The 24,377-nt window shown below is 36.4% G+C and overlaps 1 protein-coding gene across 1 annotated transcript in view; it reads right to left on the minus strand.

The window, feature by feature from the left end:
- PTPRZ1 (protein tyrosine phosphatase receptor type Z1) overlaps positions 1-24,377 on the minus strand; it is a 111,143-nt gene that overhangs the window by 14,312 nt on the left and 72,454 nt on the right. The window contains exons 10-18 of the mRNA XM_088141682.1: positions 23,484-23,610; positions 18,776-18,819; positions 14,740-18,271; positions 10,225-10,354; positions 6,929-7,020; positions 3,194-3,279; positions 1,539-1,559; positions 1,310-1,406; positions 532-614 (exon numbers count right to left, since the gene is read on the minus strand). Coding sequence (XP_087997808.1) covers positions 532-614; positions 1,310-1,406; positions 1,539-1,559; positions 3,194-3,279; positions 6,929-7,020; positions 10,225-10,354; positions 14,740-18,271; positions 18,776-18,819; positions 23,484-23,610 — 4,212 coding nt within the window. The remainder of the gene's footprint in view (positions 1-531; positions 615-1,309; positions 1,407-1,538; positions 1,560-3,193; positions 3,280-6,928; positions 7,021-10,224; positions 10,355-14,739; positions 18,272-18,775; positions 18,820-23,483; positions 23,611-24,377) is intronic.

The raw sequence follows: 24,377 nt of genomic DNA on the forward strand, positions 1-24,377 counted from the left end.
CACCATGAGTCACATACATGCATCAGGCATTGGGATGAAAATATGCAACAACAGCATTTGTGTGATGACTTCATTCTGAATGTCATTTTGGTGTCACTGCAGTTTTTGCAGATGCCACTGTATCAACACATATGTACTTAATGGCATCTTAGGATATACTTTTAAGCTTAACTTACAAGATTGTGGAGAAGAAAAGGAGATAACTACAGATATACTCTCTTTTCAGTGTACGTTCCTTATACAAAGGGTGGGATAAAGATGTGAGATCTCTCTTTTTCTCTCTATCCCCTCATAAACACTCACTACAGAATAAATTTTCTTAATTTATTTCATTGATACTATGGCTTAAGCTCTCAAGTGTGTCTCTTTTCTCCTTTCCCCAGCAACCTGGTGTACTTCTCTCCAGTTTCTTACTGTTTCTACTGCTGGAAAAGGGGAAATCTTTCCAGGGTTCATCGAAGGCCAAGACTCACATAGAATGATAAATAAACAAAAATAAAAGGACCATTCAGTGGGAAGATGCACACTTACGTCAACATAATTGGCATTAATATAGTCAGTAAGTTTTCCATCCTTGTCTGCAAGTTGGGTAAGTTTAACCCTGCTATGATCATCTACATTGGAAAGAAAGGGAAAATAAAAATGTTTCAGCAACAGGAGTATTAGTTCTTTTAGCAGTGAACTACTAAAATTTAAATAATCAGAATTTATTTATAGTGCACCCACTATCATAAGGCTACTGGACACAGTATCATAAGGTAAAACAAACTAAAATAAAAATATACAGGACTTGAAAAGAGTTTAATTGCTTTTGGTAGAGAGTCTTCTGGCATATGTGAAAGTTTCCATGTAACTTTAGTTGAACAATCCCTGCTGCAGACAGTCCACACTATTCTTACAGAAACAGGTTCTTCGGGGCAATTAGAGACGGGAGAGACTGCTTTCTGTTCTGTACATATTGACTTACGTATACATTATCATTTAAACCAAACTATTATGAATAAAAAATCAGCTTCATTGAAATCCCCAACCATGAGATGGTCATCCCTTTCTACTTTATACCATAGCTTCCTCTTCTAGCAAATAGTCAAGACGGCTTATATAATTACTATACCTATAATTACAGGTATAGTGGATAATCTATACCAGTGTTTCTCAACCTTAGCAATTTTAAGATATGTGGACTTGAACGCCCAGAATTCCCCAGGGGAATTCTGGGGGTTCAAGTCCACATATCTTAAAGTTGCCAAAGTTGATAAACACTGGCCTATATTATTGTTTACAATAAATAATATGTAGAATTACTTACATGCAACAATATTTATGTATCTATTCTTATTCTTGTTGTCTGGATGATTAGAACTGTCTGATGTAATACCTAGATCTACTGTGCAACTCTGGATTTCCTGAAAAATAGAAAATAGACACATGCTGCTGAATACACACGTATATTTGCATGCATGGCCCCACCCCACCAAATATCCATATCTTGCAATTATGTCTTTACTAAAATAAGATTTGTTGAAATAATTCCTTACCTGATAAAACTCTTTCAGTGTCTAATGAAGGAATGAATGCAAAAAAATAAAAATAAATCAAATTTCACAGCACACAAATGAGTAAATGTTTATATATTACAAATACAATGGAAAGCAATTATGGTTATGAGATATACATATATAGATATATACACCTTGATAATTGAACATAGCTGAGCATTTCTAATATAAAGCATGCAAGTAAAAAAAAATAAGTTTGAAACATAATTTTACTGACTGGAGATATAATACAATGTTCATTGAAGTCAGTGAAAAGACACCCATTCATTATAGAAAATCAAGGTTTGCTGTTTCAGTGCATAAACCAAATGTTTGTTGGTTTCAGTGGTATTGTCTTCAACAGAAAGTGGCTTGTAAATGCAAACTTGTTTTGCAAATAAAAATATTAATGACAACTTTTCGATTAAAACATGCAAATAATCAATCATGCACAGAACTGGTAAAATATATGAACTGCAAATGAAGTTAAATTCTATTTCACTGATGCAAGACACAGAAATTATATGTTTAATGGGATTACTTTCAATGTTTTCAACATGTTATATCAATACTATTCATATATGACTTACTAGGCATAAGACTTACTAAAATCAATGATGCATACATATGTTATTGTGAAACTAGCAACCAAACACACCCTGGGAATCTCACAAATGTAAGAAGTGGAACAATTTTCTATAAGCCACCTGAATTAGGTAAAAATCAATGTATTATTCTGTTATATATTGCTCAAAAAATTCAAATGCTGCTCTATTTCTATACTCAGAGACCACACGTATAAGTACAGAGGACAAAAGAGAATAACAATCATTGTTATTTTCATATTTATTATTCAGAATTAAGGTGAGAATCAGCAATTCTCAGGTCAGACATGCCAGTTACATCAAGAACTAACAACTGCTCAGCTTCAAGAGCATCAAGTGCAGAGTGGGAAGTCCATGAAAAAGGAGAAAGGCCAGAAGGTTTAATCTAACATGGGTGTTTGAGAGAACTGCACCTAACACAGAGGGCAATTAATTCATTGCCCTGTGTCAAATGAAAGAGTTCAGTTGAGGTCAAGCCTAGCAGCATAGTACAATTGGAAGTGTGTGAATGTTAGCCCAGGTTTGGTCTAGTGAGTCTCATGCTTATGAGATGTGAAATGGGAAAACAGGGTCTCCTGTCATAAGTTGGAGATGGGGATTTACAGTGAACTGTCAGAATAGAACTTCCTCTGTCAGATGCCCCATGTGGAGTGCAGAAAGAGCTCATACACTGTTTTCTTAGTTAATTCTGTGTAGTTTCTGCAGCCTTGTCACTACAGATCTCAGCTATGGTAATTAAAAGTGTTGTTTAATCCCACACAGGCCTAGATGTTCTCCTTTTCATACAGAAACTTATGTTCTGAAAATTTTAAGGTGAAAAACCATTTATATACTCAGTTATTGCCATGTATATAATCCACTTGATGCTCATAATAACATGACTGAGATTAAATATGTCTTTTCCATATATAAATATGGATATACCGATCCAAATGACATTCCATATTACATTCTATTGGTTCCACAAACATCTGATTTTTTTTTCACCTATGAATGTTCTAAGAATATTTTCAACTGTGCCTTTAATTTTAAAGGAACAATAGTTCATACCTCAAATTCTTCAGTGAACCCATTACTGGCATGCAAATCTGCAACATGTTTTGGAAAATGTTTTGTTGGGATTGCTCCAACATCATCTTAAAGGTAAATTGAGAAAAGGGGGGACAGGGATGGGGAAGAAAAAAATGTAAATAATGTAAATGTAAATAATTATTTATTTTTAAGTTATTATTTTTGAACAATAAAAGCCAGTCCAGCCTCCATGAGTTCTTTCACAAGCAAGTCAGAAGATGGATCTCTCCACTGTTGAAATGCACCAGTGGAACATAGAAAATAGCTTGCCAAGCCACCCAATTTACACATTTATCCCAGCACAACCATTCCAGGATAAAACAAACATCAGCACAGCAGGGTATACATTTGATTATTCGCCCAAGGCTGATTGGTTCTCTTGCAAACTAGAGTAACCACATTGTAGCTGAGTTCCTTCTTTCACTTGGCTCCAGTTCTTTGGAATCAACTCCAGCCAGAATTACATTTAGAGTCAGATTTCTTAAAGTTAAAAAGAAACCCTAATCCCCCATTTGCTTTTCATGGATTTCTGTGACGCCATTAATATTTAAAATAAAAAATTAAAATTAACTATTCATTTGAACATACAGAGGATGATTTTATTATATGTCCTGAGCCTTTTAGTATAGAGACTCCAAAGTATTGTGATTTTACAATTTTTGTAGTACCATATAGTTTTAATTGTTGTTTCTATCCTATGTCTCTACTGCACTTAATTACAAATGCATAATTTTTTTTTAAAAAAAGTATATACTATTGTTACTGTAGATGTTATTTCTGATTGTCATGGGATGTTTTTGAGCTGCCTTTAATGTTGGGTGCATGAAAGGTGCTGGTGGGGTTTTCTGGTGCACATCTCTCCCTCCCTCTGAAGCAGGGGGGATGCCTGTCCTTCTCAGTCTGAAAAAGCCCATTAGGGAAAGCTTCCTCATGATGTTTTCCCTAATGAGCTGTATGATTTAACTGAAGTGCAAGACAGGAAGTGAAGGAAGGCTGAAGGTTGCAAGAAAGAAGGCCATAAATAGCAAGTCAAGATACTCAAACCTTGTACTAAACAGCTGTAAGAATCCCAAATCCCTTCCATGAGAATTACACAGAAATTCCTTTCTCTATTGAAAAAAAGAAAGACGTTTTCTGTAATCCAACTGAATAAAAATTATAGAAAAAGGTCTAGCAGAATTTTTCTGCTATTCATTAGGAACAATTCAGTTTTACATGTTTCTTTGTACAAAAGAAGAAGAAAGAAAATGTCACTAAATTATATATGATGTTGCTACTGTTACAATATTCTTTGTTACCCCTATTAAGACTGTGTACTATTTTGGGGCGACAGCCTTTATCCAGTGCCATGAGAATGACAATATTTAAGCAAACATTCATTTTAATTTGGATTACTCTATGGAGGACTGGAAGACTGACAGAGTTTCAGGAAAAAAATAAAACCATAAGACTGATTCAAGATGTAAATCTGGTGAGAATAGTCACTGGCTCACTCAAAATAAAGCTGGACAATTTTTAACTCCAAAGCTCCTCATTGTGCAATGATGTTCCCTTGAGACCTAGAGCTTGACAGTCTCACTGGTTTCATACATCCAAAGTTTTACAAAATGAAGAAGTATAAAATATTCTTCTCTTCCCACCAGATCTGATAGGGACGTTGCGCTCCAGGTTCCTTCTATTAAACAATTCCATCCTGAGGAACCCAGGAGCCTTCTCTGTTGCAGTGCCTGCCCTAAGGGACAACCTTCCCCTTGAGATCTGGAGGATCCCAACCCTCTTGGCCTTCCAAAAGGCTGTGGCTCGTCTATCATCTGGTTTCTCCCCCAGGCATTGAGCCGGATGATAGATGAGCCCAATATAGGTATGATTTGTGTTGGTGAATTTGTTATATATGCCTTGATTATTGTTTTTGCTGACTGTTGTTAGCCAGCTGGAGTCTGTATATTAGATGGGTGGCCATATACACTTTCTAAATAAATAATCATAACATCAATAATATACCTATATATTCTTCAGGTCCTCAGCATGTTAAAGCCAAACAGGCTAAAAGATATCTAAACATTTTTTGTAATAAAAGGTTAATTAGCTTTGTCTATAGGATTGTTTATAGGATTTGAGTGATTAAAATGTTTATAGGATTTGAGTGATTATTCTTGAGCTTCTTGTAGGTTCTTTGGAAAGATCCTGTGATTATTGTTAGAAATAAGATGCCAAACTAAAAAAATTCAGACATGACCAACAGGCTGCCTTGTATGTTGTTGTTCTTACTTCATACTTTGTAATTTCAAATGATGAATAAACATTGAAAAAAAAACTACATAAGGAGCTTCTATTTATGTCAGCAGATGTTCCCTCGTTTAAGTTAAATAACTTTTTAAAGCTTCAGCTAACAATAATTTGCTGTTTTGTATTAGGATCCATCTGTTCTTTTTCCTTGAATAGGCTTGAATGCATAGATCAAATTAGCTGTTCAACCCTGCATAAAACTGCATAAGTGTGGAAGAATAACTTCACACCTTGGTGAAGGAGCCTGTCAAAATGTATTTCCTAATCAAATAAGATTGTATGTTCATTTTCTTTTAAATACACAGGCATAAAATTATACTATAGGGGAAAAGAAACAAGTACACTTGTAATAGTTATAGAAATTACATAATTACATAAAGTGGGATAAAGATATATGCATATCTACATACACACACACAGAGGAGACTAAAGATCCAGATGTTGGAAAATGGGAACACAGCATAAAATAAAACTCCTTGAATATTATTTTCTGTTGTTTAGAGAAGAATTGCGCATTGTCTAAAAGAATGTAGCACTTGAAAGAAAAGGTATCTAGATATACTATGAAATGTGCAGTGTCCCAAACTCCTGTATATTCCTTGTTTGCAGCTGATACATTCTACCTCTTGGTAAGAAACTGACTGGCTGTTCATTGAAGTTTGTTAGAATACTAGAAGTAGAGCTCACACACATTTATCTAGAAAACTTACTAATAAGGACTCTTTCTCCAGCCTTTTCTCCATGCTTCCTCTGTGTGATAATTAGTCCTGGAATTTATCTTTTTACACAGTTTTTTTCTTAGATGTAAGGCACATAGACCTAAATTCTTATCTCCCTTCAGAAGTGATTGCTGGATTAATCTCTCTAAATGGTAATTAAAGCTGATGTATTTGCTATATATGTATGTAATGCAGACGTTGTTCACAATGAAGGTGACACAGGGTTTGATAAAATAGATTTAAGTTTAATTTTCTCTGCTTTGTGCTCCTGTATAGTTTCATAAATACAAAAGTTTCAAGCAGTGAATAAATTTGCCTTTTTAGGAACCCCATCTAAAAATGCAGAAGACGAAGAATCACTCATGACTACACTGAAAAGGGAAAACAGCCCATGATTGTGTATTCAGAAGCGCTTGTGAATTTCCAGAACAGGTTCCTAATCAGATACCCAAATAAAGGACAAGATAAGCCTCTGTTCTGCATACAGCACTGCATCTTGATGTTTTCTTACTTTCTCTGCTGGACGCTTCTACCTTTTAATCTGAGTGCAAAAAGCTGAATGGGATGTCTGTTCAGCACATAATTATATACTACAACACATTAATATAATGCCTCTTTGCCATATCACAATTCTATTTACTGAAATTATAAAATAATTACTGTTATTAAAACTAGCCATTGTTCATAAAATAAATTCTAAGCACAATACCTGACACAGGAAAGACTGGTGCTGGGGGAATGGATATCACTCGAGGGGATGTGTTATCTTCTAAATAAAAGTGTGCAGTCTGAAAGCATTTCCTAAAAAAAGCAAAAACAACTTCACATAAATATAAAACAGCTCCACCCAGTATTAAAATGAAATGCAATTGTTTGTTTGCTTGTTAGATCACGGCTGAAACACTTGGAAAAAAAAAAAATCTGCATGCATCTTCTGAGACCTAAATGTCAGCATCTATACCGTACATTCAAAAGAACAATAGATCATTCGTCAGCCAAAGTTTAATGCCTTGATTTCTAAGTGAGAGGAAAAAAAGACATATGCAATGACACCTTAAAGTTGTTAATTTTGGCTAGATCATGCCAAAACATCATAATAGATGACACAACAGTTTTTAGACAATGTTTACCTGAAAAAGATGCAGAAAATATAGCAGACATCTGTCATAGTGCCAAAGGTGTACCACTGAATGACATATTATTAGTGATCAAGTTCAATGTTTCAGTGATAATAAAACTATTATTGCAATCAAATCCAACTGCTACTTAATGGGTCTTTTTCATAACCTAGCTAAGCATAGTTTTGGATCTGTGTTTCACACCACCTTTTTATATTATACTGAGACACGCTTTTCTCCAGGGACATTGGATTTAATGAAAAAGTAATCCATTGTGATGAAAAATTTCCAGTAGTTTGCAATTAAACAGCTAAAATTCAGGGAGGAAAGGTTAGTTAATCAGATGATCGTGGCCCTGTTGCACTCCTCATCTAAGTCCATTCATTATAGATTACAGAACATTACATTGACCAATAAAGGAAGTTAGTGTTTTGAATCAAAACATTTACTGTGTTGCACAACATAATTTGAATATTCTTTCAGTACTCCAGATGTGATAATAATGGAAATAGCATCTGGTAAGAGCCTGCTATTAGCAAATTAAAAGACAGTACTAATCAACTTCAGCGTCAAATAATATAGTTTTTCCTTAATTAAAAAAATCAATCTTTAGATAATTATGCCTACTAATAACACTTTATATGGGTCATTTATCAGAAATATTATTTACAATGCATGACTTTTAATGACAGCTGCAAAGGAATCACCACTGGTTTTAGTTGGTAAACACAACATTATTCAAACAGTCAATTCTTTTCTCTTCCTTTTTCATTTTGTGTTTGCTTTCTGGCTATTCCACAAATGAATTAGCTGGATTTTTTATTTTAAAAGCTACTATCCTTCCACTAATTTAAATACTAATATAGTAGATTAGACAGAAAATTATCTTACATTGGACTTAACAGACTTTGCTGTATTTTGCTTCAATCAACTTTTTGCCATGGAAAAAGGAAATATCCTGATAAATTAATATTTTTTAATATGAAAGCAGTGTAGGTTAACATATAAGGGGATGAAATAATATTTAAAAAACATGTAAGCAATAGTTAATTTAGGCATCTGAAATAGCCAGCATAATACTCAGCTAATTAGCCAGATTTATTAAGTCAAATCAGGTCAATTCCAAGCAAGAAGAATGTTGAAATAAAATATTCCAAGCAGACACAGTTCCAGTTTCAGCAGTATTTCTGTGCTAAGATAGAAGGAAAGCTTTTGCTCTTGTTTGAAACAGCACTGGGTGTCCCTCTTTTCTTACATGACACAAGTATTAAATAGTGTCAAAAGAGGGATCTGAAAACAGAAGCAGCTCTAGAAAGAATGGCCTCAAATACAAGGCAAGTACAACTATTGATTTCTTATTCTGGGAAAGTGGCAGGAAATTGGTTCAAGTACAGGAAAACCATGGAGTAATTATTTGCAGGCACTGAAGCAGAGAAATGGTCTGAAGAGTAAAAGGAGCGCACTCCTGATAGCCATAGGTGAGAAAGAGGGGTATGGATATATATTCATGTATTATGTGAGTGTGTGTGTGTGTGTGTGTGTGTGTGTGTGTGTGGAGAGAGAGACTGCAAGTGCCACTGGCCAGCTACTGCCTAATGATAAACTACTACTATTATTATTATTTTCAAAGTTTGAGGCAAGAACAAGACTGAAGAGAGGAGCTTCTTTTATGGGAAGCAGCAAGGACAATATGAATCCATAGATGAGTTGGCTAGACATTGCCATAAAGTTTGCAAGAGCTCATGAAATGGCCAGAACACAAGTCTTTACTAACAGGCACATAGCGAACAATTAATAGTACAAAATGAAAATCCCATCAAATAAACAACCCCCATATGAGGCAAAGCTGGAGATGTTGAGGAGCTGAAGATGGTGGATCAGAATGCCCCCTAAGACTATGCATTGACGTTAGCATATAATATATATTAAGTGCAATATGTAATTAATTCCTTGCTCCATAAAGCAATTTCAGTATTCCTCATCTGTTTTTGTGTGATTTTACCAAATGCAGAATTAAAGGAGTGCCTAAGCTGTCTTTCTAGCACTTATGAAGATCAATATTTTGCATGACCAGTTCAAACACATTTCCCTTTTCACATGTGCAAAGAAGGAGGATTGGAAATGCTGCTTGATTTGTGCTTTAATATGAATCTGACAAATTTGTGTTTTTGAGACAATGTACAAGCTGAGATCCAATTATTATTAGAAATTCACACTTTTTTGTGATGAAGTTCCCAATCTCTCATGTCAACTGAAGACACTGCACCTCTATTTTAAATATAGTACTAATAATCACCATATCCATATGCAGCTTTACATTATACAGATATTAACATAATTGACTAAAATGTGCCATAAACACAACTAGGTATTGGCCAAAATATGCTTCAACCAAACATTACTTGTGCCCAGACAATCAAATGTGTGCATCTTCATACTAGTGTATTGCTTGGACTTTAAGTTGTGGGGAAGTCATCTCCTCAAGGAAGTTCAATTACTCTACAGTGTTCTACATTGATGACAATATAAACAATGGGTACCTGTTCAAAGGAATGGTCACAGGATAGACAACATAACCCAGTAGACCATCCATTTATCCTTCAAAGAGCACAAGCCACCATGTGTTCAATGTCATTATTCATACAGTACATATTTAGGATTGTTCTTGATATTTTTAACAGTGGTTTAATGTTGTGAAAGGTTACTTCAAACAAGGAACTAATTTTCAGACTTTCATATATTATTTTCTATTAAATTCATTCACCTGAATTCATGAACTGTCTCCATATTAAAAAGTCATCCAAGCAGGATTTACCAATATCAAGCGAAGAGATTATTAACAAAAACACAAGAGTAAAAATTAGGCCAACAAAAAAGAAAACCTTACCTCCAGTATATTAGAATACCAACAAGTATCACTAGACAGATGAATGTCAAGGCTGATACGATCACAAGGGGTATAACTGTCTTCTGTTCTGGCAGTCCAATAATCAACTGATGGCTACTATTACTTGCTTCTGCAGTCGGAGAAAATTGAAACAGCCTATATTTAAACTTTGGCAAAAGACACCGCATAATTGGCCATGATTTCAGAGCCCTAGGTTATTGTCACTTACCCTACCAATGCTTTAGCACACAGAGCAAAATGTGTTTGAACGTGTATACGCACAAACAGAGAGTACATGTACATTTGCAAACCAGTTTAAGGGAAATAGGCAGAAAAGACAGCAAAGCAGGGGAGGTCAAGCTTAAGCAACTGAACCCCCTTGAGGTCCAGAATTCCATTTGCCATTCATCATCTTTATGGTGAAAAAATCGAAACTGAAGTTTGAGTCAATCCAGAATAATAGAATAGGTATCTACTTTATTTACTTATGGCTAGAAGCGATCAAAATAATTCCATATATGTTTCCCTGCAGTTTAAAGCTCATAAGATGTGATTACTATGTTTCTAACTTACCATTTTCATTCTTTACTCGTATTTTCTAATTAAAGGTTTTGAATATGCTCTTCAATGAAGATTGGACTTGCATTATGGTAAATTCCATAAGAGATTAGGGTTTTGCTGTAATGATACAGCAGAGACCCAGGCTTAACCTTTCAGCCAGGAGCACTTGGAAGAAATTGTAGAATGTTTTGCACCAAAATGTCTGCTTTTCTTCATTAATATATTGGCATCAAATGGTAGGTATCTGTTTTTGCACTATTCTTCATGTAATTAGAAATAATTCCATAATATCTTAATTTATTCTACTCATCTTCCAATGAAAACAGTAAAAGGAGAAACTAAAATTAAAACCTGCTAAGTCCCCATAAAGTATATTCAAAGTAATAACTCAGTCCGAAGACACAGACACATATCCTGAAATGCGTAAATTTCCCAACAATTATAATATAAATGCATTTGTGGAACCCATGCATGAATCTGAGCTCTTGGTTGAAAATGAGGAAAGTAGTAATAAAGGGGTAGGGAGGTGGGCAGCATTGTGGGAGGGATATTAAACCTGTGGTTTGGAAGCCCAGTATCTGAAATAGATGATTGTATCAAGACAAGTAGACAATGCTTTGTTGGCCAAATTCTATAGTTCCTACTTTAGTTAATGCTTAGCCCGATGGAAAAATCTATATTTAAATTGCATCATAGGACTAGAGAAAATGGTCCTAATGGAAAAAAAAAACATAATAAAGGTCAAATTCTAAGCTAATAACACTTAAGAGATCCTGACAGTGACTTCAAGATGTTAAATGGCCCATGGAGTTATATCCAGCTATCAACAGAATGGATATAGCTAGCCAAATGGATTTCTCCTGCTACAAAGAGGTCAGTGATCCTGCTAAGCACATCTGGGAAGCACAGGAGAAGGAAGGAAAGAAAGGGACAGCTTGTATGGAATCCACTGAAACTGTTTGGAGCAAGCAGATGCACCTCACCCACTGTAACATCATGAAAAAGTAGGTGCTGTGCAAAAGGGGTGGGTACACATAAAACTTCATAAAAACCTAAGTGAAAGGGCAGCCCCTACTCATACAAAACTGCACATATGCATTAGCGTCTAAAAGAACATTAGGCTTGTCAACAAGGCTGAAAGGTACTTGATAAGGCTCTATTTTACGCTATCAACATGTCCTACATATCTACACAAAACTGAACAGAATATCTTAATAAAGCAATTTGGTTATTTTAAAACTTCTTCAGATTTCTGAATTTATATTACTGGAAATGAAGAGAGATAAAGTATTCAAGCTGTGGATTCTGTATACCAAAATGCACAGCCAAAAAATTTAAACAGCCTTTTTAATAATCTATTTAACACTATCTATTGCCTGTCAGGATTCTGTCAGGGCAGCTGTCTCCAATGGTCTGCTTTCTAGTTTGTGTTAATCACACAGACCTGACCTGCATAGTTTGATTAGACCTTCTATGTGATTTTAGTGCAGAACACAAATCAAAACATGTAAAAGGATGGAAGAGATGTTTCCTCCACTGAAGTGGCTGGGGAATTTAGGAGTCTTGCAAATATAATGAGTACTGTATAGTGAATGGAGAACAATGAGCAGCATTTAAAGATCATAAATAGAAAGCAGGCAATACAAAAATCTTAACCTGCTAAATTCATTTCTGTCTATTCCTAAAGGAATATTATTAATGGGATCATCCTCCTTGCTAGCATTCATTTATTTAGTACAACCCTGCACACTTGGAATAACAGCTCTCTTTGTTTAGAATCAGTGGCATAAATGCAGTCAAAGCAGGAATGGTGACTGGGTCCCATCCTGGATCTTCAGTCTACCCTCCCCACCACCGCCACCAAAAAAACCCCATTCATGGTCTGCTGCAGGACTAGTGCACACTCATAGAGGTACTCAGGCATTTGCCTAGGTTGGCAGAGTGGGGATGGAGTTAGTAACTGGGAGAGGGGGGCTGCGGGTGGGCACAGCGGCCAGCTTCGTTCTGTGCTGCATAGGGGGACCTCTAGATGGCATCAAAGAGATACAGAAAACTCTCTTTTTTGCCATCTTGTGGTTGTCTGGATTTGTGCAGCTCAGATATGGTAAAAATTGTTGCTGCTGCTCCACCTTATGGGACCGCCCTCAGCTATGCTGCTGCTGGCCATTCTGAAAGTGGCTTGTGGGTGAAGACCCTGGCTATCAGAGCAGGCCTGCTGCATCAAACATAGTCACCATTTCTGGAACTGATGACTAATGTTATGAAGGGGCATCTCATCAATGAGGTGTTTTAGGGACCAAAAAGCTTTCCTCGTGCACTTGTTTTAGAGTCAAATAGCAAGGTTACTGAATTTTGAATTTTGTTTTATTGTAAACTGCTAAATAAATAAATAAACAAACAAAATTCCTCAGCCACAGTCTGTAACCATAGTTAAGTCTAATATTTGATCCATCAGAGTTGAAAACACACAAAGCGATAGATGTTCTCTTGTGTGCATGAAGTATACTCTAAAACCATTTACACCACTTCAGGCTTCTTCAACTCTCCTGTTTCCTGTACTTAGATTTAATGTGCATCTCTAGTTCAGTGTTTCTCAACTGTGGCCACTTGAAGATGTGTGGACTTCAACTTCCAGAATTCCCCAGCCAGCGTTGTGGAATTCTGGAAGTCGAACTCCACACATCTTCAAGTGGCCAAGGCTGAGAAACACTGCTCTAGTTCATTAGCAAAATACCACTTCACAGAAAGCATTCATGTTTAACTGCCGCTCTGTTGAAAGCAAAATAAAACAGAGTAGGAAGAAATATTGATAATGAAGCGTTGTAATGCCAGGAAGGGGTAGAGAATCAAGTGTTGCTTCCCATGAAGTATGGGATACAACATTTCTAAAGTAACCTTTAATCGTTTCTTAGGGTGAACTGCACACAACATATTTTATTGTTAACAAGAGTAAATTAAACACATGTCCTCAATTAACATTTAAAATCCCTATTTGTAGATTTCATTTCTATACCTCATATACATTATCATTTCAATAATCTGATTAATAATACGATTGGAAAGCTGTTCAGTGTGACATATGGGTTCGCTTTTTACTGGATTGTTCCCATGGTGAATATTTCATGTAATGATCTAAAAGCCAGGCTGCATACCCATAACATAGTTTCAGTGAAGCTAAAAAAAGAAAATAAAGTGAATTCTTTAGAGCCTTTGGTGTTATAGCTATGCTTAAATGCATCTCATAGTAGCTTAAATTCTTGTATATAAGGCTGAAGTCTCACAAACTTACTTAAAGACACAATTCTTTCCTAAACACAGAAGATAAAGGGCTGTATGATACTGCCCTCTACAGATATAGCCTCAGTGTTCTGTTCACACTCAATTTATCAAATTTAACTTAAATCTGTATCATATGATATCATAATCTTGATATTGTATTATAATATGTGAATAAAATTTTTGATTTTAGTTCCCTAAATGTTTATTTTAAATTAGGCCATATCTACATAGCGAAAGTATTTACTTCTTGTTTCGGTTTCAGAGTGAGGACGGATAGCAAAGCCTTTATGCCAAGACAACTGAGATCAAAAGCTCCTCCTCACCAGGAACTGCTTTATCACCAGCCAGTCCAACTGAACATTATATAATCAATTCATAGCTTTAAGAATCAATAACTGATGCTTTATTTTCTTCCCTCCCCATTTCATGTTTTTTCTTTTGTATTATATTAGAATGTAAGCTAACAAGAAAGCAAATGTTTTGCTTTTAATCTCTGAAAAATGTCTTAATAACCATTTCCTATGCTCAGAGAATACATTGCTTTGAATGAACATGGGGCTTCTCACAATATTGTCTCTAAGTTACAACCCACAGAATTCACTTCAAGAAGATATTACAACCAAATTAGAAGGCTGCTACAGCTATACAAATTATGAATACCCACCCACAACTAACCTGCCTCAGAAATGTTGAATACTGTGGAGTCAGCACTAGATACGAATTCTACTGATGACTGCTGCAGTCCAGAAGTTAATTCTGAGTTACCTGCTCCAACTACTCCCTCTGAGTCACGTTCATTAACGTCAAAGAAACTGAAATCTGTTGACATCTCATTATCATTTATGCTATCTGAAGCACCTGGACCAGAACCACTTTCTTCATCACTTGTAAAAACTGCCCAAGATTTAGATTCTAATGCTTTTTGTAACGGGCTGCTAGCAGTCTGAATGGAATCATCCAATAAAGTCAGATCACTGTTTTTCTTTGTCTTCATGTTTGAAGCCATGGCTGGAGCTGATACTTGCTTGAGCTGGTCCATCTCCTCAGTAATCGTACGGTCTGATAAAGAACTGAGGGTTTTCTTTGCTTCCTTTTTCTCAGGCATTTGAAAATGTAGTTTTCTAATTATGTTCTGATGACGGTTCACACTGTTTAGGTCTGCATCTGGCTCATCTACCTCTTCCTGAGTTTCTCTGTTGGAATTGCATGTGTGACAACCACTTACAGGCAAGCCACTATCATACTCATCATATTCATGATAAAGGAGAGAGGACCATGGTTTGGTATCAGAACTGGTTGTAGGGAGCAACTTAGTGGGAATTAATAGAGGGTTTAAGGTTTTGCTGCCTTCGCTGCTGGGAGACTCGGCCGTAAAAGAACTACGTATATCTGGTACATTTATAAAGGCATGCTGAATAGAATCAGAAATTATTTCAGGCACAGAAACTGTCATATCAACAATCTTAGCACTTGAAGATAAAGTGAGATACTCATCCTTTGGGGAGTCATTGGAAAGGCTATAACCATTAGGAGAGGTAGCTGTATTTGGCAACGTATCAGTTGGCACAACAGGAATAGTCACTGTATTCACTGCATTCAGGGGAAAGGCACTTTTATTTTCAAAATCGGTTGGTGGATACGACACATCGCTATTGTACAACGAAGGAGAAACCTGTTGTATGTCTTCACTCTTACGCAAATGGGGAGAGATGTATTCATCACTTACATGGGGAAACGTTAAACTTTCTGGTGAACCGATAGGCTTACCGACAGTATGGGATATATTTACGGCAGATGGTTTTGATGTAGAATGCAATACTGTTTTATTTGCAGCTGAATCTGTTGCCATTTGGTGCAATATTTGGTTAAGTACAGAACTACTATTATTACCCCTCGTAACTTTTTTAACCAGTACTGGATCACTAGGCACAGATGTTTTATGCACTGTATCATCATCAGAGGACTGAAAGGACGTTTGCAGCAATGAATTATTATTTAAGGTAGCTGAGGCCCAGTAAAAGTGCTGCTGGATGGGAGAAGACAATATTTTGCTAGAAGCAGGGGTAGAGGAAGCTTGCTGTGAGCTTGCACTAAGCACAGGCTTAAGCAAAGTGTCATCAAAGGCTGGAGTCATAACATGCAAAGACTGAATAGGAACATGATTTTCCAAGCGCTTACTAACATAATCATCAAACACCTTAGTAACAGGAAAAGCAATAGATACTGGCAGGATTCCCTTTGCACTAGAAACAGTAATGAGGCTTTCTTGAGAACGTGTATCCTGCTTAGGAATCTCATCATTAGAAACGGATGTAGGAAGTTCAGTCATTTCACTTTCAGTATGAGAAGCCATTTCACTGAAAGCAGAAATTTGCAGTCCTTTGTCATATCCATACATTACACCATTTTGGGAAGTCATCTCAACCTCACCTGTGAACACAGGTGTGCTGCACATTACTTCACTGGAAGAAACATGCGAAGAAGCTCTAGGTATCGACCAAATATCTGTGTCAGGCAAAAGGGACTCACTACCAGAATGAGCTTCAGACCAATTCATTTCACTAGAAAGAGAACATGGAGGCCGCAGAAAAGTATCAGCTTGCGAGGCTGCAGAAGAAGGCTTAGGCACCAGCATATTGCTATAGCTGCTAAACAATGGACCCTGATGAAATGTGCCAACAGACTCATGCACAAATTCAGAGGTGTAATAGGAAGCAGCAACAGTTTGAGGAGAGCCCACATTACCAGATAAAGCATAAATAAATTCAGACATTGTAGACAATGCATGCCCATTGAAATCATTGCTGGGTGGTTCAACTTGAGATAACAAGTGAGTTCTATCATGGCCAAATATCAATGTCTCTGAAGCAGCATGGACCATCTGATATGATGTCACATTAGAAAACTGAGTGAAGCTTGATTGAGTTAATGTGCCACCCTCCTCCAATGTCAAAGAAACATGCAGGGACCCTTTATCATTTTCAATAGCTGGAGCAGCTTGTGGAAATGTTTGAGAAACCATATATAAATGGTGAAACATTTTACTACTGGAGGAAGCAGAGGAAAATGGAAGCAAAGGTACATCATCATAGGAAGACAAGGTGGATTCAAATGACACATCAACACTGGGAAATACAGGTGTAGCATGCAAGGTCACATCACTACTTGATGCTTCAGGGAAAGTGTTGAGCAACTGAGTGTCAGACAATAAAGGGGTGACTAGAGGAAACACTTCACTACTGTAGGAAGGTTGAAGTGGTATCTCACCATTATAAACTGCTTGAGTTGTTTGAGAGAGTACCTCACTTCCAGAAGAAGTAGAGCCATGTTCTTCAGAATTTGATGAGACAGAGTAAGATGACAACTCACCAGAGGAGAAAGCAAAGGTAGAAGAATGTGGCAATACTGTAACTGCAACTGAAGTATCTTGTGACACCTCTGGACCATGAGGATAAGGTGCTGTTGTAGGAATAGGGGAACTAATGTTAAAAAGATTCTTGCTATCCAATGCAACAGCAGTACTATCTGTGCTATTAGGATACCACACATTTTCACTGATTGCAGATATTTTGGGGAAAGATTCTTCTGCTTTTGAAGATAATATGTCTTCTGATGGAATTCTGATATAGTTTTGAGAAAGATCATCCTGTATGGTCGTGTCTGGGCTTCCAGAACTAAAGATATTTTCCTGAGATGTCTCCATAGTAACTAACCGGGTAGCAGAGGTAATAGGAATGGAACCCCAAGAGTCATCAGTTTCTAGGTCAGGCTTAAAAGCAGATACCTCTATATCATCTTCATTACTATCAGCAGCAGATTCTCTGGTTGTTTCATTGCCATAAAAAGTGTGTGCATACTCTTCCTCATTACCTTTGGTGGAGCTGCTTGCAGGAGGAGCAACTGCTGTTGCTGCTTGAAATTCCATAGGATTATCTTCTTCTTCCTTTAGTCCTTTGGTGATAGGTTGAGAAGTTCGATGAAAAATTGTTTTGGAATGATCAGGTTTCCCACGCAAGTCTTCCTCTTCTGTGAGATATCTCTGTGTTCCATCTTCATTGGATCTTGTTCCCATTCTTTCCTGACTGTAGCTAGATGTGGTAAATTGGAACTCGCTTTTTTGTATTTGGTTTGTTGCACTCTCTCTACTGGCAATTACAGTAGCTTCTTCATCCAACCCTTCTCTTGTCTCTTCCATTTCATCTTCCTCCTTTAAAAACAAGAACACAAACATGCACAAAATATAGTCAGTGCCCTCTTAAATAATGCCTGAATAAATGAACTGAAATATCACAAAGAATTGTACTTCTGTAGCTTACAGTATGGAGTACTGTAATGTGCTCTCTCTCTAGTTTTTTGTGTAATGTTTATTTTTGAGAAGATGCTTTAGTATCTGTTCATTGACATAAATCAGATCTGATTCATACAGCTGATCAATAGCCGTGACCTGCTGGTGTCTATTCAGATATACAGTATGTTCCATTAAGTTCAATGGGACCTACTCTTAGACAAATGTTATAGAACTGCAACCCTGTAATCATTTTTCATACTTTAGTATAACTTGAAATATTATTTAGAATGCTACAGACTGTGATAGCTAAATATTTTAATTCAAATGTCAAAATATTCACTACTGAATATTCTATTAAACTCAAGAATTTTATTTCTAATAGCAGTGGTATAAATGACTTGCAAGATAATGCAATAACAATACCTCATAATCTTCTGTTTCAGTCAATTCAGGAAACAGTTCAATTTCTATAAAAGAAAAACATGAATTTTTAAACTAACATTTTAAATTCTTAGACAACAAATTGTTTAAGTGCTTAAGGCCTATGCTGAAGATTTTTTTAAAAAAATCAGCACATTACAAGTATCTTTTAAAGGTTTTAATGGAATTACTGAATAACTTCTACACTCTGATGTCTACCACAATTATTCCTGGTCAATGTTTTCTAGGATACAAACATGTAGGGAAGATTCAAAAACTAATTTGTAGTTTAATATTGGAACTTCTGTGACTAAGGACCAAGTTATATGTGACAGTGGAAATCACAGAATCATAAATATATAACAGTAATGCATAGTAATATGAATACTCTGTATGTATAACCCTTAATCATAGATACTCATAGATACATATAATGTTGTTGAGACCATCAATACAGAAATCCAAATTAAAATGCCCCTGCAGATGTCTGCCCAGCCTGAGTCTGAACTCATGCAGCATAGGGCAGATGGCCACCTCTGTATGTACAACCGATTTCATCTCAGAATTATTAGAATGTTTTTCCTAGGACAGAAAGTCCAAATAGCCTTTTCTCATTAGCAGTTATTAAGAGTGGGGTGGGTCAGGGACAGGGCACGACCACAATGAAGTATTAACAGAAGAGGGCTTTAACCCTTGTTATTTATGTGATTTCCTTGATTTATTCCACTATGATACAAACTCTTATTAGCCACGGAAGCAAAAAGATGCAATCTAGGTATCTATCTTTTGATCCATATACAGTTAATACCACAGATGTATTTGTATATCTTAAATTTGGAACTGGTCATACTAAACTTTGGAAGTTAGTCTTAGTATTGCTCATGCCATAATTCACTCACAGTGTTCAGTTTTAATTTTTTATGTTTTAATTTTTTTGATGAATGTTCAAAGTTGGGATCAAAACATTTGAAGTAAATACTTTATTTTTTAAAATATATTTAAAGATATATATTTAAAATGAATAATGTTGTAGCACAAATAATATCCTCACTTCTTTCCAGGAGATTAAATTTGTGACTAAGTTTATGCAAACAAAAGATGTCAAATTTCCAGTCATGGATTCCCACATTATATCTGTCAACTGAAGAATCAGGAAAATCAATATGCTCTTGTGACTGTCAGCATCTTGAATCTATTGAACTTGTCCATCTTTAGAGCCATTCTATAGCAATGTTAGAATTACTCTTACTTTCCCACTTATTACAAGGTTGTGCTATTACTATCTGAATGTAATCCATTAACATATAAGGCTGCCATGTTGTGTGACATCATTAAAAAGGTGTTGGGAACTGACTGCTAATAAAATAAGACAAAGATCTTATTAATGTATTTGCACTATTGTTCATTATCACTAGTTATTTAACTTTAAGGTTTATTGTTAGATTGTATCATAAACTTCACTCTAGTACAGGACAGAATTTAAATATATTTAATTACTCCACTCAAGATATGGGCCTTTTTTATCTTATGCTAGTCAATAACCATATCAAGTACTTTGATTTGATCTGAAGAAAAACAAACCATGTAGGCATATGCTGTCTCTTGCATCAACAGTTTCAAATCATAAAGCTTAAAAAAGAAGAGGCTTGACAAGGTTATAGCCTTGGTGTCCTGGTGAACATTTAAAAACCAGCTTTGCCAACTCCATTGCTGTCACTGTACTACTGCTAGCCACAGAAGAGCTGATTGGCACATTGGATGTCGGGGCTCAAATCTGCACTCAACCAGCTCACAAAATTCCAGAAAATTTAACAATTGCCTCTTGCAAGCTGGTGTGAGCCGGCCCCAGCACACCACTGGTTACCTCCCATAACTAATAATTTAGGTATAATTGGAAATTCCACAAAAATAAAAAAAAAGACTGCACCACATTTATTCTGTAAGGTGTTTAAAATTATAAAATCATGGGGAAAAAGAATTACGGCTTATACTTCGTATCTATGTATGGTGTTAAATGTACATAGATACATAAATGTATAGGAAAAAATATTTAGAAAAAAATAGCACAGAAAGAAACAATTTTTAAAAAAAGAAGCAAAAAGAGATGCAGAATTTTATTAGATGTTTAGGAAAAATGGTCTTACCTTTTGCGTTCTGAAGACTAAGAAGCTAATGGATAAAATAATGATGATATTCCCTGGCTTCTCAATACTGAAAGTCTCATATGTGTGTGTGTGTGTATTTGGATATTTTCTTTTTTTCTACTGTATTTCATCCATTGGTCGCTATTATAGCACAATATTACAGATACTCATTATACAAACTATATCCATGGAGAACTGATGCCTGAACTTGTTTATCTTTTCCATTTTTATTCCTCTTTTAAAAAGCAGTACTTCTTTTCAGATCCTATACAGTGGTACCTCTACTTACGAATGCCCCTACTTACAAAAATTTCGAGATACGATCAGCTCCGGCCCCAAAAAATTACCTCTACTTACAAACTCGCCTCGACTTACGAATCGGATCCGCAGCCATTTTCCGCCCATTCCACATGGTCCGCGGCCATTTTTCTGCCCGTGCCATGTGGTCCGCGGCCATTTTTCTGCCCGTGCCACGTGGTCCGTGGCCATTTTTCCGCCCGTGCCACGTGGTCCGTGGCCATTTCCCGCCTGTTCCACATGGTCTGCGGCCATTTTTCTGCCCGTTCCACGTGGTCTGTGGCCATTTTTCTGCCTGTGCCACGTGGTCCGTGGCCGTTTTTCCGCCCTGCTTCGTGGTCTGCGGCCATTTTCCGCCCATTCCACGTGGTCTGTGGCCATTTTTCTGCCTGTGCCACGTGGTCCGCGGCCGTTTTTCCGCCCTGCCGCGTGGTCCGCGGCCATTTCCCGCCCATTCCACGTGGTCTGCGGCCATTTTTCCGCTCCTGACACGTGGTCTGCGGCCATTTTTCCACCCTGCTGCGTGGTCAGCGGCCGTTTTTCTGCCCCTGAACGGATTAACGGTAATTACATTGAACCTTATGGGAAAATTTACTTCGACTTGCGACCAACTCGACTTGCGATCAGAGTCACGGAACGGTTTAAGTTCGTAAGTAGAGGTACCACTGTACTTTGTTGTTTTCATTATATAAAACCTGCACTGGATGCCTTCCAGCCAAAAAGTCAGTTATAAATGCTTTAAATAAACAAATGCTTTTCTTTTTTAAAAATACTCACTGATAAGGCCTTACAAATATTTGTACTTTTGCCATCATCTGCTCAATTTAAATCACCAACACAACACTGAACAGAGCATTAGCTCATGGTGCACAGCAAGGCCTCCTCTGAGTACTGATGAATGCGAGTGAACTTTATTTACACAAACCAGAAGCCATGCTGAAAAATCGGGATGCGTCTCATTTGAGAAGACACCAAAGGGGACAAAAAGTAAGACTTTGACATGTGATAGAAGCTTCTTTGAGTTTGTTGCATAAGTCTGTCTACACCAAAAGAACTCCTTGAGCTTTCTATAACAAAGTAGTTTCCTAAAGTTATAGTCCTTGCTTGGAAGAAAATGCATGTTGGATTAGTCCATATGTTCTTGTTGAAAAAGAGTAACAAATGAATTTGCTCTTATTATATATAGTATATAATTCATGCTACTCCAATGAAAAAAAGAGTGAAATCTGTCCATTTAAAACTGTTTGAAAATATGGTTTGTAAAAAGCTTTGTATCAAACAAGGAAGCAAATACAGTGTTTCATGAATGGACTTCTGCCCTCTTGTACAATCCTGAAAGATCATCAACCCTTCTGAACTAGATTTGGAAGAAGAAAGGCTGTAAGAAGAGAATCTGTGAGAAGAAAGGGAGAATTTGTGCTGCTGGAAAAATATTGTTAAAGATAACTTTATTTATGGTTTTGTAACCATTCTGAGTCAGCATAATACATTTGCTCAAAGAATATTTACCCAGAAGTTCAGCCCTTCCAGCAAATGTGCATACCACTATTACTGTTTTACATGAAAGCTGAAAAAATTTAAGAAATTGGTGAAAATACAATAGACACTAGCTGCAAGACTGGATTAATATTCGTTTCAATAGGAAATAGATGAAACAAGTGAATCATATTAAGCCTTTCAAGATAAAGAGTGAAAATAGAGTTTTGAAATAAGTGCAATTAATTGTTAGTCTTCTGATTTCAGTAATTCAACATTAAGAAGCAAGGGAATTCCATCACCACAACTGCAACTGAAATTTAATTTCAGAAAAGCAACATGCAATGGAATTTCAAAATCATATGAATAGAATTTGTTAATTGCTGTGTCCCAATTCACAGATCTTTCCTTAATACACAAAAAATAGTCACATTTTACCTTCTTTTCATCACAAACATTTATAATTTTTTCCCCAACAGGAATTGGGTTGAGTAGGAACCTGAATCTAGGCTTAATTTATTATTTTTATAAATAATCTTTGGCATATTTTATGGATCAGCTCATAATAGAAATTACTGTGGACCCCCAAATATTATTTTTATCCTAAAATGAAATAATAACTCTAGTTCTAACACGTCCAAGGCAGCTTTGAAATATCTCAGAGAAAATGAGATATTTCAGATGAAAGCATTGATACTGAAATACCATTGCATGAAATACCATTGCATTTGAGCTGGTTTGCAAATAAAAGACCACTGTGGATTTTCAACTAACATTTACCTCTATATACTTACCTGGATCATCCAAAGGCATGTCAACAATCACTTGATCACTGTACTTTCCATACAGACCATTAGCACAGACAGCAACTATTTGAAGAATATAACTCGTATTGGGCAGCAGATTATTCAGAATAGCTCCCTGTAAGGATATAAATTAATCAACCATATTTATTACTTTCCAAGTTTCATATAAAGTTACTTATTTTATTTCTTATTAAGGAGAAATACTAAGACACAGAAAATTCCACGGACAAGAACAGGATTTTCAAGTACTATAACAATGAATATGCAATTTTAATCATTCCAACGCATTCATGCATCCATAGCCCATTAGCAGCTGAAGCAACTGAAAGTAAATAAGCATCTACTGAATAGCCATGATGCCATACTCTGTAAAGGTTCCACAACTATCTAGTAGGTTGTATTCAAGACATGTGTACATGTGTATGTGTGTATGTATGCATGCATACTGTATGTATGTATATGTATATATGTACTGTGTATGTACAGCTAGAGTCCAATTCGGAGTGACTTTATCTGCAGATGCCTAGAATAGTCCTTAGGGCAATCCTATAAATCTTCCCCTGGGCTCTCCATGCCCAGGAGGGACTGGACCACCTTAAGCAGGGCTGCTGGTCAGTTCTCCACAGATGCAATAAGGGCAGAAAAGTAATTATATTATTTCTTAAGTGATCCTTAAGAAGACCCTTACCCATGCTCAGGAGGGTTCACTTTTCATTTACCTTTAGCAGCACTCTAGGCATCTGTTATGCAGCTTCATCACCAAGAGTTTCTCTGAAAACAGGATCCATGGACATGGAGAGTTCATGCAGGTATAATACAATCCAAGGCCATCATAATCATTTTGGGCACCTTAGGCCCTGGTTGAACCATGCACCAGAGCCC

The sequence above is a fragment of the Python bivittatus genome, unplaced genomic scaffold, assembly GCF_059951505.1.
Source record: "Python bivittatus isolate LINGU-HERP-01145 unplaced genomic scaffold, Pbiv_v1 ctg000330_np1212, whole genome shotgun sequence".
NCBI lineage: Eukaryota > Metazoa > Chordata > Lepidosauria > Squamata > Pythonidae > Python > Python bivittatus.